At 45.4% G+C, this 13,816-nt stretch overlaps 1 protein-coding gene across 1 annotated transcript; it reads right to left on the bottom strand.

The window, feature by feature from the left end:
* Nucleotides 1-6,883: 6,883 nt before the first annotated feature.
* On the bottom strand, nt 6,884-13,234 carry LOC124662660. The gene is made up of 6 exons (XM_047200466.1): nt 12,230-13,234; nt 11,270-11,440; nt 8,835-10,385; nt 8,139-8,652; nt 7,880-8,053; nt 6,884-7,460 (listed from the first exon to the last, which is right to left on the bottom strand). Exons 1-4 carry the CDS (start codon nt 13,232-13,234, stop codon nt 8,587-8,589), a joined length of 2,793 nt encoding a protein of 930 aa, XP_047056422.1. The 3' UTR covers nt 6,884-7,460; nt 7,880-8,053; nt 8,139-8,586.
* Nucleotides 13,235-13,816: the final 582 nt, after the last annotated feature.

The following is a 13,816-nucleotide window of genomic DNA, read 5'->3' as shown; positions in this document are numbered from 1 at the left end:
CTTTTGGACATTTTTATTGCTGTTCAGGCCTTGTTGTGCCCCTTTTGGTCTCCACTTTGCGCAGTCCGATATGCAAAGTGGGGTGAACTTGTTTCAGCCCTCAAATTGCGGCTGTAAAATTTGGTGCAAAAGTTGATGCGTGCTTCTATTTTTTGAAATCTGGCTTGCGCCCAAAATGCGTCGTCCCGCTGGAGCCAGCCCCAGACACAAACGGACACGCGACCATTTCCGCGTCCGCCTAGCGACGCAAACGGACACCCGCGGACATTTTAGGTGTCTGAAATACGTCGCGCCGCTGGTGCCGCTGGAGATGCCCTTATACCCTTATACTGCAGGACTTCCCAATTTTGGTAGCTATTTATATATACTGATAATCATACAGTACAGGTCTCGACGGTAGTGTGTCAACAATCACATCATCGTCTCCCTCATTCTTCCATGCATCAGAATAAGACAAGTAATTTTTTATGCATATTTGGTACAGAAGGAGACAAACTAACATACATTAGGCTGGTGCCAATGCATAGCCTCACTCTCACCCGCCACGTCAGTTTTTTCCCTCACTCTCACCCCACTCTTACCCCACTCTCATCCCACCTTGCCAATGCATGGGCTATAGTGACAGCTCTCACTTCTCTCTCCTCCACATCAGCTTTTCTCTCTCCTCGACATTAGCATTTCTTTTTCAGATTACAACATTAAAAATAATGAAAGGAAATTATTTTATTGAACTAAAATTGTTACCGAATACATCATAAAAAGAAATTACATAAAAATTTGAAAAAATTACATAAAAATTTGAAAAAATTACATAATCTAGGCATTATGAGCCCACACATGCTCAATCAAATCTTGCTGAAGCTGTGTATACATCGGTGAGTCCCTCATTTCGTTGTCCATCTGAATCCTGACTGCTAGGCTTGGTGGTGCATGGTTGTGTATTGCAGGGCCGACATTGGACTCAACGGTCTCATAGGTGTTCTCCAAATTTGTACCACGCTCATCGTCGATGATCATGTTGTGCAGAATGACACATGCACGCATGATCAACCCAAGAGTACGCCTGGAGTAGGAGCGTCCCGGAACTGCTAGAATGTTGAACCTAGCCTTGAGCACTCCAAAGGCACACTCGAAATCTTTGCGCCAAGCTGCTTGAGCAGCAGTGAATTGACCAGCATAAGCAGTTCCTCCACTGCCAATGCATGCAATCGATGCTCCCTAACATCCCCGGAAAGCCACACTCCTCGGCTTTCGCTAACAGACGCTGAGTATCCTCGACAGTTGGTCGACGGCAAAACGTCTCCCCGTAACAGGCAATGATGCCTTCACAGAATCTATCTAGACAATCTGATGTAGTTTGTCTAGCTAACTTAAGCCACTCATCTATTGTATCTGCAGAGGCTCCATAAGCTAACAGACGCAAAGCCGCAGTACACTTTTGTAGGGGAGAATGACCAGGACGTGATCGTCTGGAGAGTATTCACCCAATCTATCCACAATGCGCAGAAAAAGGGATCGCCTCATCCGATACCTTCGCCGAAAGAAGCTCGGAGGATAGTTGCAGTCGTCGGCGAAGTAGTCCTCGAAGAGCCGATCGCTTGCACCCAGACGATCACGTCTGATGAACTCTCGGCGGCGTCGCGGCCGTCTTGGCTCCTCCTCCTCGTTCAGCATCTCCTCCTCATACTCCGCCTAGAATGCATCGATCAGATCACCCTCTATTCCGTCGCTCGAACTGCTGGACGAAGACATGGCGTTGAGAGAAGTGGAAATGGAGAGTGGAGGAGATGAAGTGAGGTGTGGAATGAGTGAAACCATATGAGGGTATTTATAGGGGGTGGGGATGAATTTTTTGGGTTTTTTTCGGATTTTTTGAACCAGCAACGGCTACCCCAACGGCTACCCCAACAACCAATCAGAACGCGCCACCTCGCCCTTCACTCTCGCCCCGCCTCTCGCCCCCTGCCACCGCGCCGCCCCGCCTCTCGCCCCGCTCTCGCCCCCAGCGCGGGCGGTAGCCGGGCGGCAACGGGCGGTACCGCCCGGCGCCAGCCCCATCGCCCCGCGCCGCCCTCCCGCCCCACTCCCGCCCGCCTCCCGCCCCGACACGGGCGATATCGCCCCGCCAAACGCCCCCATTGGCACCAGCCTTAAACGCAAATGGCCAGGTCTGAGTTTTTAATCACAGCCACAACAAAAGTTCTGCACATCTGTCTAGTCGCCATTCTATCTCCCCAACCATAAGTTATTACTAGGAAGGTCGGCGCGGCGGCACGCCGCGCCTGTGGTGCTGATATTGTAGCATAAGTGTGCGTTGATCTTCCAGCACAATTCTAATGTTACTTCTATTGATCTCGGTTGCGGCTAGTGCTGATGTCCATAGTTGATATTTTATATATGTAATATCATGTTTACATACTGTCTGGTAGATGTTTACTTTATCATTTACAATACTAAATAATTTGAATATCTCGAAGTTCTGATTGAGGGTGTCAAGTTGGATCCCACTTTTGTCCCACTTGTAGTATAATTTGAATTTTTTAGTACAAATTTTGACATCAAAATTTGAACTACATAGTACAAAATAACATCCCACCGGGATCCCACCTTGACACCCTAGTTCTGATTCTAAATGCTGGAACAAAGAGGTGGAAAACATGTATGAATATTAGGGCAATTCATCATTGATGCAATAACTTAATGCATTACATCGAACGAAGAAAACCAGAAAGTGCAGCTAAAAGTACACAATTTGTATTCAGTTTGGCCCTTGGAGTGGGTACATGAGGCATCTTCCCTTGTGGTTTGAAGTGAATAATGTGAAATGTGGATCCAAAAAATTGATGCTAGATTAACAGGTAAATCTATGTCGCTGATACCTGGATAAACCATGTATATCAGTAAGAAGCCGATAAGGGCGTCAGGATAACAATTCCCTAGTGTGCTAATATGTATCTTTGGTGGTTATTTGTCTAGATATAAAAAAATGATCACAAACCTGACATCAAAACATTAATTAAATATAAGTGTAAGTACAATAATTTAAAACAGAAGGCAGTGCAATGTGGACCCTGTAATCTGAAACACAAAGGCACCGCAAAATTATTTAGCAGTGGATTCAGAGAATGGCACAGCCATCACAGGCTCATTGATGACTAAAATGGATGTTACAAATGAGTTTCCATAATATATAGACCATCCCTACATTGTCACTCGCTAGATTTTTGAGATTTTTGTGAACACGCTACAACCCACTGTGAATAGTAAATAAAATCAAGAAGAAAACATATCAGATCAAGATACAAAATATCTTTAATGAAATCTGATGAACATCATAAAAAAAGCAGCAAGGTTATGAGTGCGTTCTAACATATTATGTATCTCGGTCTTTTACTCGCAATGGAAAGAAAAATAAAACATTTGTGTATCTTATTGGGCATATAAATAAAGCTAATGGCAGCCCTATAAGGCTATAAGTCTATAACCATAAGTTCTACTTTCCTCAAGTGGATTTATAAGGTAGTACCATTTTTTAACTAAAAAAATGAACAATGCATCCTTGAAAATGTAGCACTATGGCAGGTGGTAAAGCAAACATAAATAATCTAAGAAATATATCAATAAAAATTTTGATCTTACATAAGCAGCCTTAAATTTTCATCTTGGACAAAATATATAGTCAGAAAATATATCCTATCTACCTGATTACTTTTGTATATATGGAACATATCAACAAAAGAGAAACATAGAATGAAAATCACATCTTTTTTCTATGCTACTTCTATTTTTCATGATATAAGCATTGGCCTACAAATATATGACATAAGCATGGGGAGTTGAAGACTAAGATTAGTTTGGAAACTCATAAAACAATACTGCCCAAGTAAAGTGATGCGCATCAGAAATCTTAGAGCATAAACTTGATTTATCTTCTCTAGAATACTTAACGCATCACCTGAAAGCGTATGTTGGTACATCCAATGCTTCACTCTATTCCTTCAGTTTCAACAACTTGCGTTGAACTGCAATATGGTAGGAATAACACTCACCATGGAATTGGACTGACATAAACACAGGTGCATCTCAAAAGTCAGCTTCGGACAGGAACATAATCTGAATTAGCACATAATAGCTCGATAAGTTAGCTGCTACCAAACAAATGTGGTGGTAGAACTGCCACTGCCATGCTCACAACCAGATACCTGGTCGGTTGCAAGCTCATCGGGTGCATCGACCAGAGCAGCAGAGCATTGTGTTGTTGCCTGCAATGGACACATTCAGGTAGATGGACTCGATGGACACAACACTGAATGCAGAGACGGGTAACAAACCAAAAAAAAAAAAAAAGCAAGAATATACGTACAACCAAATAAATCCAAAGAGGAAGAAATAAAGCATTTTTAATGGCAACTGAAGTACTTCTAGTTCTTTCTCTAATCTCAGATGACCATCAGAATGGCAAAACTTGTTGGGAGATATACATCCAGTAGGCAATTTCAGATACTTAATATACATGATTTTATTAAACTACATTACCTAGAAGCTTACACACAATTAGCATTACTGCTTTCATTTGCAAGTGTTCAGTTCGTATGCTGGGAACATGCAAAAGGCATGCGGTTGGGAAAGACGGAATACGAAGAAAAAGAAAACAAGCTAGCAAGCCATATAATAAGATGCATGTAGCATATACAATAAAGCCTGGTGGCAGTTAGATGAACAGGTATTTGCCGTGGCAGTTATCTTTGTAATCTCCATTCGCTATCACTCTCATGGAGACTTCTGCCTGCCAACAACATAATCTTCATTGGCTGTCACTCTCATGGAGACTTCTGCCCATAGTTTAAAATAGCGGGCTATTTCATTTAGCCGCGATTTTTTTGGAGGCTATAAAAGGTTATAGCCGGGTTATAGCGGGCTATTCCATTTAGCCTTTTTTTAAAATTTAAAATATTGCAGTTATATCTTACCAAAAGAAGAGAAAAACTATGACTCAAATACGATCCGTGATACAAATTATTCAACTATTCAAGTCAAATAAGTACTCAGTTATTAAACTCACAAGTTTTATCTAATTATATTGAATGCAAATTTGGAAAACAAGAAATAAAAAAGAGAAGAGAAGAGAAATTTAAAATGCAGGAGGTTTAGCGGCTAAATTAAAAGGCTAAATAGGGGCTAAATTGGGCTACAGCCAGCTATTAGCGGTTTTTCCTCATTTAGCCTATAAAGGGCATAGCCGCAGCGGCAGGTCTCCCGAATGGCTATAGCCGGACTATAGCCAGGCTATAGCCGGCTATTTAAAACCATGCTTCTGCCTGACAACAACCAGATTCTTACAGCGAGCCACAACTGAAATTAGCTCTTGGCCCCAGCCCCCTTCCCTGAATTTTTTCTATAAACCGTTTCGGAGGAACAAAGCTGAAGTTCTCACTTCAGATAGGAGCAAAACAAACCAAAACTGAGCACACCTCGAGCACGTACCTGTTGCAGCGGGCACGACTGAGATATCTAGCGATGCGGGGCAGGGTGGCTATCGCGGACCCACTTCTGGAGCGTCTCCGTCGCGCTGCGTTTGGTCAACAGCCAGGCACAGCATGCTCCTCTGATGGATCTACAACCTCCACTCTAGAAAACCGCTGTGGCAGATGCTAGGGAGAGAGAATAAGCTCCTCCACCGCGGGAATGAGACAACGGCGGCGAGCTCCTCCACCGCGCCGCCAGCCGCATCGACGGCTGCCTCGAGGTGCAGCACACAGATGCTAGGGAGAGAGAATAAGCTCCGGACGATCTCGACGCCGGACGCCGTTCGTCGTTGGTTGGCGCTGCCCAAGCAACGCCGCCAGACAGCGCCGGACCTCCGAAGAGCGATGTGGGGCTCTGTTCCCGCGGTGGCCGTCGCTGAGCGTGGACCTTGTCGACCATGCCGGCTGCACCTTGCGAGCAGCTTGCCCCGGCCATGCTGCGGCCAACCTCGACGCGGGACGCCGTTCTCAGCCGCCCCTACCTTGCCACCCAAGCCCCTACCTCTGACCCCAGGCCCCTGGCGGGCGGCGGCTGGCTCCACCATGCGGCGTCATACATCTTCGGCTGCCTGCAGCTCCTCTGGGCGAAGCCTGCAGCCCGGTCGTTCCTGCCTCCGTAGAGACCGGCCGAAGAAGCGTCGTCTCCGAGGCGGGTCATGGGGGGTGGGATGGGCAGAAGAGGGATGATTGGGATTTGGGAGGAGAAAATTGGCCAGCGGCACTCTGCCTGGGGGCAAACACGGAGAGAATCTGATAAGACAAAGGGTAGTGCACCGCTTTGACCATCTTCTTTGACGGAACCATCCAGATTGTAACCGAAATTGTAGGAAGGAAAAAAAAATGGAACAAACTCCCGTTTATGAAGGTAACGATTACGTGAACAGTAAAAAAGCCTACCGTGTCTAATCCCGATTGGTGGAAACAGATGGAGCAATCTCCTTGCGGCAGAAGGGGTTAGCTTTTATATATGTAATAATATGTATTTATACAAAGTTTTCAGAAAGTATACTGGATTCAACTAGTGCTACAGAAATACAGAGTGAATCCGACCTGACACATAGGGTTTTAGTACATTATTTATACTGGATACAATCAAAGCTTCACCTTTTTCACAAGCTAAACTGCATTGACTATGCCTTAAATCATTTCACTCGTCTGACCTCGGAAGGCAATGGTAGTCCTGGACTACACTTGCAGGCCATAAACGTTCAATGTCCCATACCAACATCTCTACAATATCATCTTAAGATGATCTGTAATTCTGTATTACGGCGGACAACAAGAGGTCCATCCCAGAGACATCAAACACACAGCAAACTCGACAACACAGGTACACTGACTGAACTGACCCACAATCACGAACCCAATATACGAGATTCTTCAACCTCGGTCATCATTCGTGATCCAAATACACCCACCGCGTACACCATGGTCCGTACCGAAAATTTACAATGAACATGTATATGTATGCTTAAGGGTTCTAATAGCAAGTCAGAGATCACATCTGCCTATTCCTCTTTGCTTCCAGTATCTCTACAATATCGATTATACACTCTGGAGGGCATGAGCTCGCAATGCCGCTCAATGTATGATACCCAATCATGGTTATTATTAGTACTTCAAGGCTCGGCTCCCTTTGCACTAGTTGTTCCACTCTTTGCTTCTAGTATCCCAGTAATAAATATGGAAGTTACATCCCGGAGGGCATAAGCATGGAATGCCCTCCAATGAATGATCAGTGACATTCGAGAATACTCTCAATACTTCGAGCCTCGGTGCCCTTCGCACCAGCTGTTCCACAATGTGAACTTCACGTGGACTCCCATGGAAGTTGACGATATCTACATTCTTTAGAGCCCTCATAAGAACAACCTTGGCTTCCCAAATTCCAGATTCATTGTGGCAGATGCAGTCTGGTAAACAGAAATCCTGCACCTGGAACAAGAAAACACTAAAGTGTGGTAGAAATGACAAAAAAAACTGGAACAAAAGATGCATCCGAAACCAGTCCACTGCCACTGTAATGGTAAGAATAACAAATCTCTAGCTGAATGCTATTATTTGAGAGAAATTCAAGATCAGAGGTTCTTTAGTATCATTTGAGCAAAAAGAGAATGAAACTTAGTTTCAGCCCAACAACCAATGGGCATTCCGTGCATGCAAACTATTTGACACAAGCTATCTTGATTTTATGTATTACTTCAAAATCATTACTATGTTCTGGTTCCAAGATATATAACAAAAGTATATACATTTCCTAATTTAACAGCCCATGTGTAACTTCCATCATTCAACACTGTAGCCAGAGGATGCTGAAATGTAGAATAATAGTATATTACAAAGGGTATAGTTACCTCATCTCGAACTTGGAACGATAGGTTCAGCTCTGTAATACTAGAACACTTTGTGAGCAACTGCAATACTCTTCCTTCATAAACATGGCCATTTGTTTCCAAGTATAACCACAATACTTTCACATAAGGGATGATTATGCCTTCCATCAAGAGCGGCGACCCATTCATCAGCGGCTGATTCAGTGGAAGTCAACAAGGATGAGCCCATATGAATTGACAGTAATCAATCAAATATACTCAACAGAGAGCCATAGACTACCTTGACAGACATGTTTGCACTAGTCGACATCAAGAAACAGAAAGGAAGTAGTTTCATAAGTTCGCCAATTCACCATGTGAACTCCAGTAAACTGATTATGAAGTGGCATGAAAGTAAAGATGTTTTTTTCCAGTCTTGAGAACCCAGAGAGACTCGAACATATGCATATTTCAAATGTGTAGCTTCCCAAGTGTACTAGCACAGACAACTGTAAACTTGACATTACACACCGAAGACAAGTGACAGCGAACTGAATGTTTAAATGAAGTTCTCGTCGCAGACCATTGGAAATTAGTGGGACACGGAGTGATCAACCATTCCAAGTTTCATTTCTTGATCTACATTGGATTTCCAATCTCAGTGGCAGATTTAAAAACTGCAACCTTACTTAACTTTCTAACAATCTTTGCATATATGCACAAAACTAGGAAAATACCAGTACAATATCCTAATCGGAAGTCAAAACCACTGGTAGCAGAACCAACAATGCTGCCCCTGAAGGATATTTGCACACCTGCAAATGTGCAAACTCAAAACCACTGAAATTATATCCTACAAATACCAACAGTGCTGCCTCCGAAGTTCAGAGTCTGAACTCCTATTGCTGCTTCCTTTGCTCCATTTAAACCTGTTTTTCTAATTTCAAGAGTTGGTGATAGAACAGTTAGTGCAAGAGGAAGAGGAAGAAGCACTCACACCAAGACTTATTTGAAGCTCGAGGCGGTCAACAACTGGAAAGCAATCAAGAAAGTCTGCACAAATCTTTTCCGGCCAAAGAGTGGAAATGGGAGGGGCTCCGAGCACCAAGAGATGTGGTATTTTTCTGAGGGAGACAGGTTTTGGAACACAAGGCACTTCCCATCTGAGTATCTGTAATCTCTCTGCATCAATGCTTGCCACTGGTTCTGGCACATCATAAAAGCAGCTCGTCACGTCTAACTCCTCAAGCCTTGGAGCCAGAATGTTGATACGTGGAATCTCAACTAGGAGTGACAACTGAATATACAACAGAGACTTGGAGTTGAGCATCAGCCTGACCAACCCACGGACCCTGCGGATGGTTAGTTTTTGTAATGAGGGAAGCATGGTATCGCTCAAGCTAAATTGGCCTTGGAACCAGAAGCGCTCGAGCCACATCACCCTGAGCACATCAAACACGGCAGCTGGTGGCATCGCTAAGCGAAGAAACCCAAGGTCCATCCAAATTTCGGTGGCCTTCTTGAAGCAGGGCAACTCAAAAGCGTCTCTTGGCACCTCCGCCTCCTCCTGCAGAAGAAGCTGCAGTGTCTCCGGTGACACATCATCAGTGTTGTCGAAGTAGAGCCTACCGGTGAGCAGGGGCGCTAGGAGGGACAGCCAGGCGGCGGCATCCTGCGCGTCCATCTGGTTCGTGTAGACGGTGAAGCTGTGGATGTCGAGCCCTCCGTGGGCCCTGTAGACGGCGAGGGCATGAGCAGGAACGGATGATTCAACGCCGTCGAATTTGAGGATGGGGAGTTGAGTCCATACACCGCGCCATTGCCGGGAGAGGGCGCTCATCTCGACGGCTTTCTTGGTGGGGATCCGGAGGAGGATGTGTACGAGGAGGTGGTCGGGGAGGCGGCTGAAGTGATCACTGCTGCCTCCGGGGATCGTAGGGGTGGCGACAAGGGGGAGCGCGGCACGCTGGTTGGGGGCTTTGCCCTGGCCTTCCATGCGGAGGTGTGGCATCTCTCCGAGCTCTGGAACACAAGGCACTTCCCACTTGAGAATCTCTAGTCTCTCCGCAGCAATGGTAGCAACTGGTTTCGGCACATAAAAGCAGCCTGTCACCTCTAACTCCTCCAGCCTTGGAGCCAGGATATTGAGCTGCCGAAGCTCAGGGAGGAGGCACAGATGAATATCCAGCAGAGACTTGGAGCTGAGCATCAGTATGGTCAACCCACGGACCCGGCGGATGAATAGATCTCGCAATGACGGAAGCATGGTATCGATCAAGCTAAGTTGGCCTCGGAACCAGAAGTGCTCCAGCCGCATCACCGTGAGCGCATGGAAGACGCCAGCCGGTGGCAGCGCTATACCAAGAAACCCGAGGTCCATCCGAATCACGGTGGCTTTGTTGAAGCAGGGCAACTCAAACGCGCCTCTTCGCATCACCGCCTCCTTGACGTCGTGCAGCTGTAGTGTCTCCCGCGACACAGTATGGCTGTTGTTGAAGAATGGTCTAGATTTGTAGCAGATGCAATCTGGTGAGTAGAAGTCTTGCACCTGAAATGAGAACATGCTTAAGTGAGATACAAATGACAGACAATTGTAACAAATGATGAATGCGAAACCAGTTCACTGCCAAGTATATGCTTATATATTTCGAAATCCGCATACAAAGGTAGACCATTCTTAGGCACAATGATATTACTTACTGTCACACGAAGTGAAAAATATGTGTATGCTGAATAACATTTCAGTCAGTACGGTTCAGATTCATAATGGAATCCAAGATGCACAGGACAAACAAGAACTAGGGCAAAATGGTATTCAAGAATATAAACTGTCAGGATACAGAATTTCCCGTTCACATTCCACAAGACTGTAATAACTGTAGAAGAAAGATATACTTGATACCAGATATACACTTTTTAGAAACATTTTCTTCGAGCAACGGAATAGATATGCAATTCATACTAAGTAACTATCTCGTATTAAGAGCTTTATAAATACCGTAATTTTAAAGCATGTTCCTAGGAATATTCTCTGTTTTCAGTTGCTTGTCCTTAACATGTCTATGCTCTCCTAGTCCAAAAGATAATGGAAATTAATTTAGTCTAACAACGAATGGGGATTTTTTTTTTCTCGAAAACGCAAAGGACCTTTGCGCTTCATTTCATTGAAAAGGTAGAAGTTTGTTTACAGGCCTCCTAGGAGACAGGTTACAACGAATGGGGATTCCGTGCATGCAAACAATTTTACACCAGCTACGCTTGAATTTATCTATTACTTCAGAATCGTTACTATGTTCTGGTTCCAAAATATGTAACAAAAGTATATACATTGCCTAACTTAACAGCCCATGTGTAATTCCCATTTTTCAACACTGTAGCCAGAGGATGCTGAAATGTTGAAGAATAGTATAGTATTACAAAGGGTATAATTACCTCATCTTGAACTTGGAAGTATAGGTGCAGCTCTCTTATGCCAGACTTCGTGAGCAACTGCAATACTCTTCCTTCAAAAACATGATCATTTGTTTCTAAGTATAACCATAATACATTCACACAAGGGATGGTTATGTCTTCCATCAAGAGCGGCAGCCCATTCATCCGCAGCTGACACATAGGAAGCCAACAAGGATGAACACATATAAATTGACAGTAACAAATATACGCAACAGAGAACCATAATCTACCTCGACAGAAATGTTTGCACTAGTCGACATCCAGAAACAGAAAGGAACTAGTTTCACAACTTCGCCAATTCACCAGAAACAGTATGTTTTTTCCAATCTCGATAAATCAGAGAGACTCATACATAGGCATATCTGAAATGTGTAGCCTGCCAACCATACTAGTACAGACAAGTTACATACTGAAGACGAGCAACAGTAAACTGAATGTTTGAATGAATCTCCTTTGGAAATTAATGGGATACAGAGTAATCAAACATTGTCCAAGTGCAGTGAATTTCCACTCTCAGTGGCAGATTGAAAAACTGCAACCTTACTTATGTTTCCAGCAACCCTTGCTCATATAAACAAAACTACAGAACCAGCAGTGCAGTATCCTACTCAGAAGTCAAAACCACCTGTAGCATATCCAGAACCAACAATGCTGCTCCTGAAGGGAACATATTTGCACATTTATGTGCAAACTCAAAACCACTGGAATTATATCCACTATGCTGCCTCTGAACTCTTATTGCTTCTTTCTTCCAGTTATGCACTTCCATATTAGATTGCTAGTCATTTGTTATTTGCAAGCAAACCTCACATTGCAAAATGATCATATGTTGGCACAATGCAATTCTGTCTCCATGGCACACAGTGGTATAATTCAAAGATAGAATCATTTGTATTGGTAAAAGCACAATTAGGTCCAAGAGAGAGAATAAGCACTCACACCAAGAATTATCGCAAGCGCGAGATGGTTGGCTGCCGGAAAGCAATTAAGGTCTTCACAAAAATCTTCCGACCAATGCGTGGTAATAGGAGGGACTCTGAGCGCGCGGAGGTGTGGCATCTCTGCGAGCTCTGGAACACAAGGCACTTCCCACTTGAGAATCTCCAATCTCTCCGCAGCAATCCTGGCAACTGATTCCGGCACATAAAAGCAGCCGGTCACCTCTAGCTCCTCCAGCCTTGGAGCCAGGATGTTGAGCCGCCGAAGCTCAGGGAGGAGGCACAGATGAATATCCAGCAGATACTTGGAGCTGAGCATCAGTATGGTCAACCCATGGACCCTGCGGATGAATAGATCTCGCAATGACGGAAGCATGTTATCGCTCAAGCTAAGTTGGCCTCGAAACCAGAAGTGCTCCAGCCGCATCACCCTGAGCGCATGGAAGACGCCAGCCGGTGGCAGCGCCATACCAAGAAACCCGAGGTCCATCCGAATCACGGTAGCTTTGTTGAAGCAGGGCAACTCAAACGCGCCTCTTCGCATCACCGCCTCCTCGACGTCGTGCAGAAACAGCTGTAGTGTCTCCCGCGACATAGCATGGCTGTTGTTGTCGAAGTAGAGCACGCCGGAGAGGAGGGGCGCGGCGAGGGACAGCCAGGCGGTGGTTTGCTTCCCGTCGACCTGGTTGGGGGAGACAGTGAGGCTGTGGATGCCGTCCTCCCCGTGGGCTTTGTGGGCGGCGAGGGCACGGGCAGGAACGGAGGAGTCGACGCCGTCGGATTCGAGGACGGAGAGCTGGGTCCATACGCGGCGCCATTGCCGGGAGACGCCGCCCATCTTGACGGCTTGTTTGGTGCCGACCTTGAGGAGGATGCGGACGATGAGGTGGTCGGGGAGGCGGCTGAAGTAATCACTGCGGCCTCCGGGGACCGTAGGGGCGGCGTCGGGCGCGGCCACGAGGGGGAGCGCTGCGCGCTGGTTGGGGGGTTCTCCCTGGCCTTCCATGGGAGCTCCGACGGGTTTCTTTGGTTCCTGAGCGGACTCCGGCGAGGCGAGTTCTGGATTTGGGGGGTTTCTGAGGATTCCGGCGAGGCGGGTTCTGGATTTGGGGGGTTTCTGAGGATTCCGGCGAGGCGAGGATTTGGGGGTTTCTTGGTTCTTGACCGGACTCCGGCGAGGCGAGGCGAGCTCGGTGGGGAATGTTCCAGAAAGCGTTAGGCTGTGGGTTGGGTCAGGAACACGCGGCCCAAATCCTGATTCCGCTCGACGCGAACGTTCAGCGCGTTGACGACTGAAGGAGGTTCCCGGATGGGCCGGCCCAATTCCACTCGCCTCCTTTTCCTGTCCTGGCTGCTAAAAAACGGATTGATCGCTTTTTCAGTTTGATTGGAAGCAATTGGTTGGTAAAAGCCGTTTGATTTTTTTAAAAGTTAGAATATAAAAATTGTTCAGTTTTGACAAATATGTTCAGATTTTTTGAAAAGAATCAAATTTAAATAATATCCAGAATTGAAAAATGTTCAGATTTTTAAAAAAGTTTAGATTTTAAAAATATAGATTTGAAAAAATGTTCAGATTTTAAAATTT

Source organism: Lolium rigidum, chromosome 6, assembly GCF_022539505.1.
Source record: "Lolium rigidum isolate FL_2022 chromosome 6, APGP_CSIRO_Lrig_0.1, whole genome shotgun sequence".
NCBI classification, from domain to species: domain Eukaryota; kingdom Viridiplantae; phylum Streptophyta; class Magnoliopsida; order Poales; family Poaceae; genus Lolium; species Lolium rigidum.
This window is presented reverse-complemented; position numbering and strand designations above follow the sequence as displayed.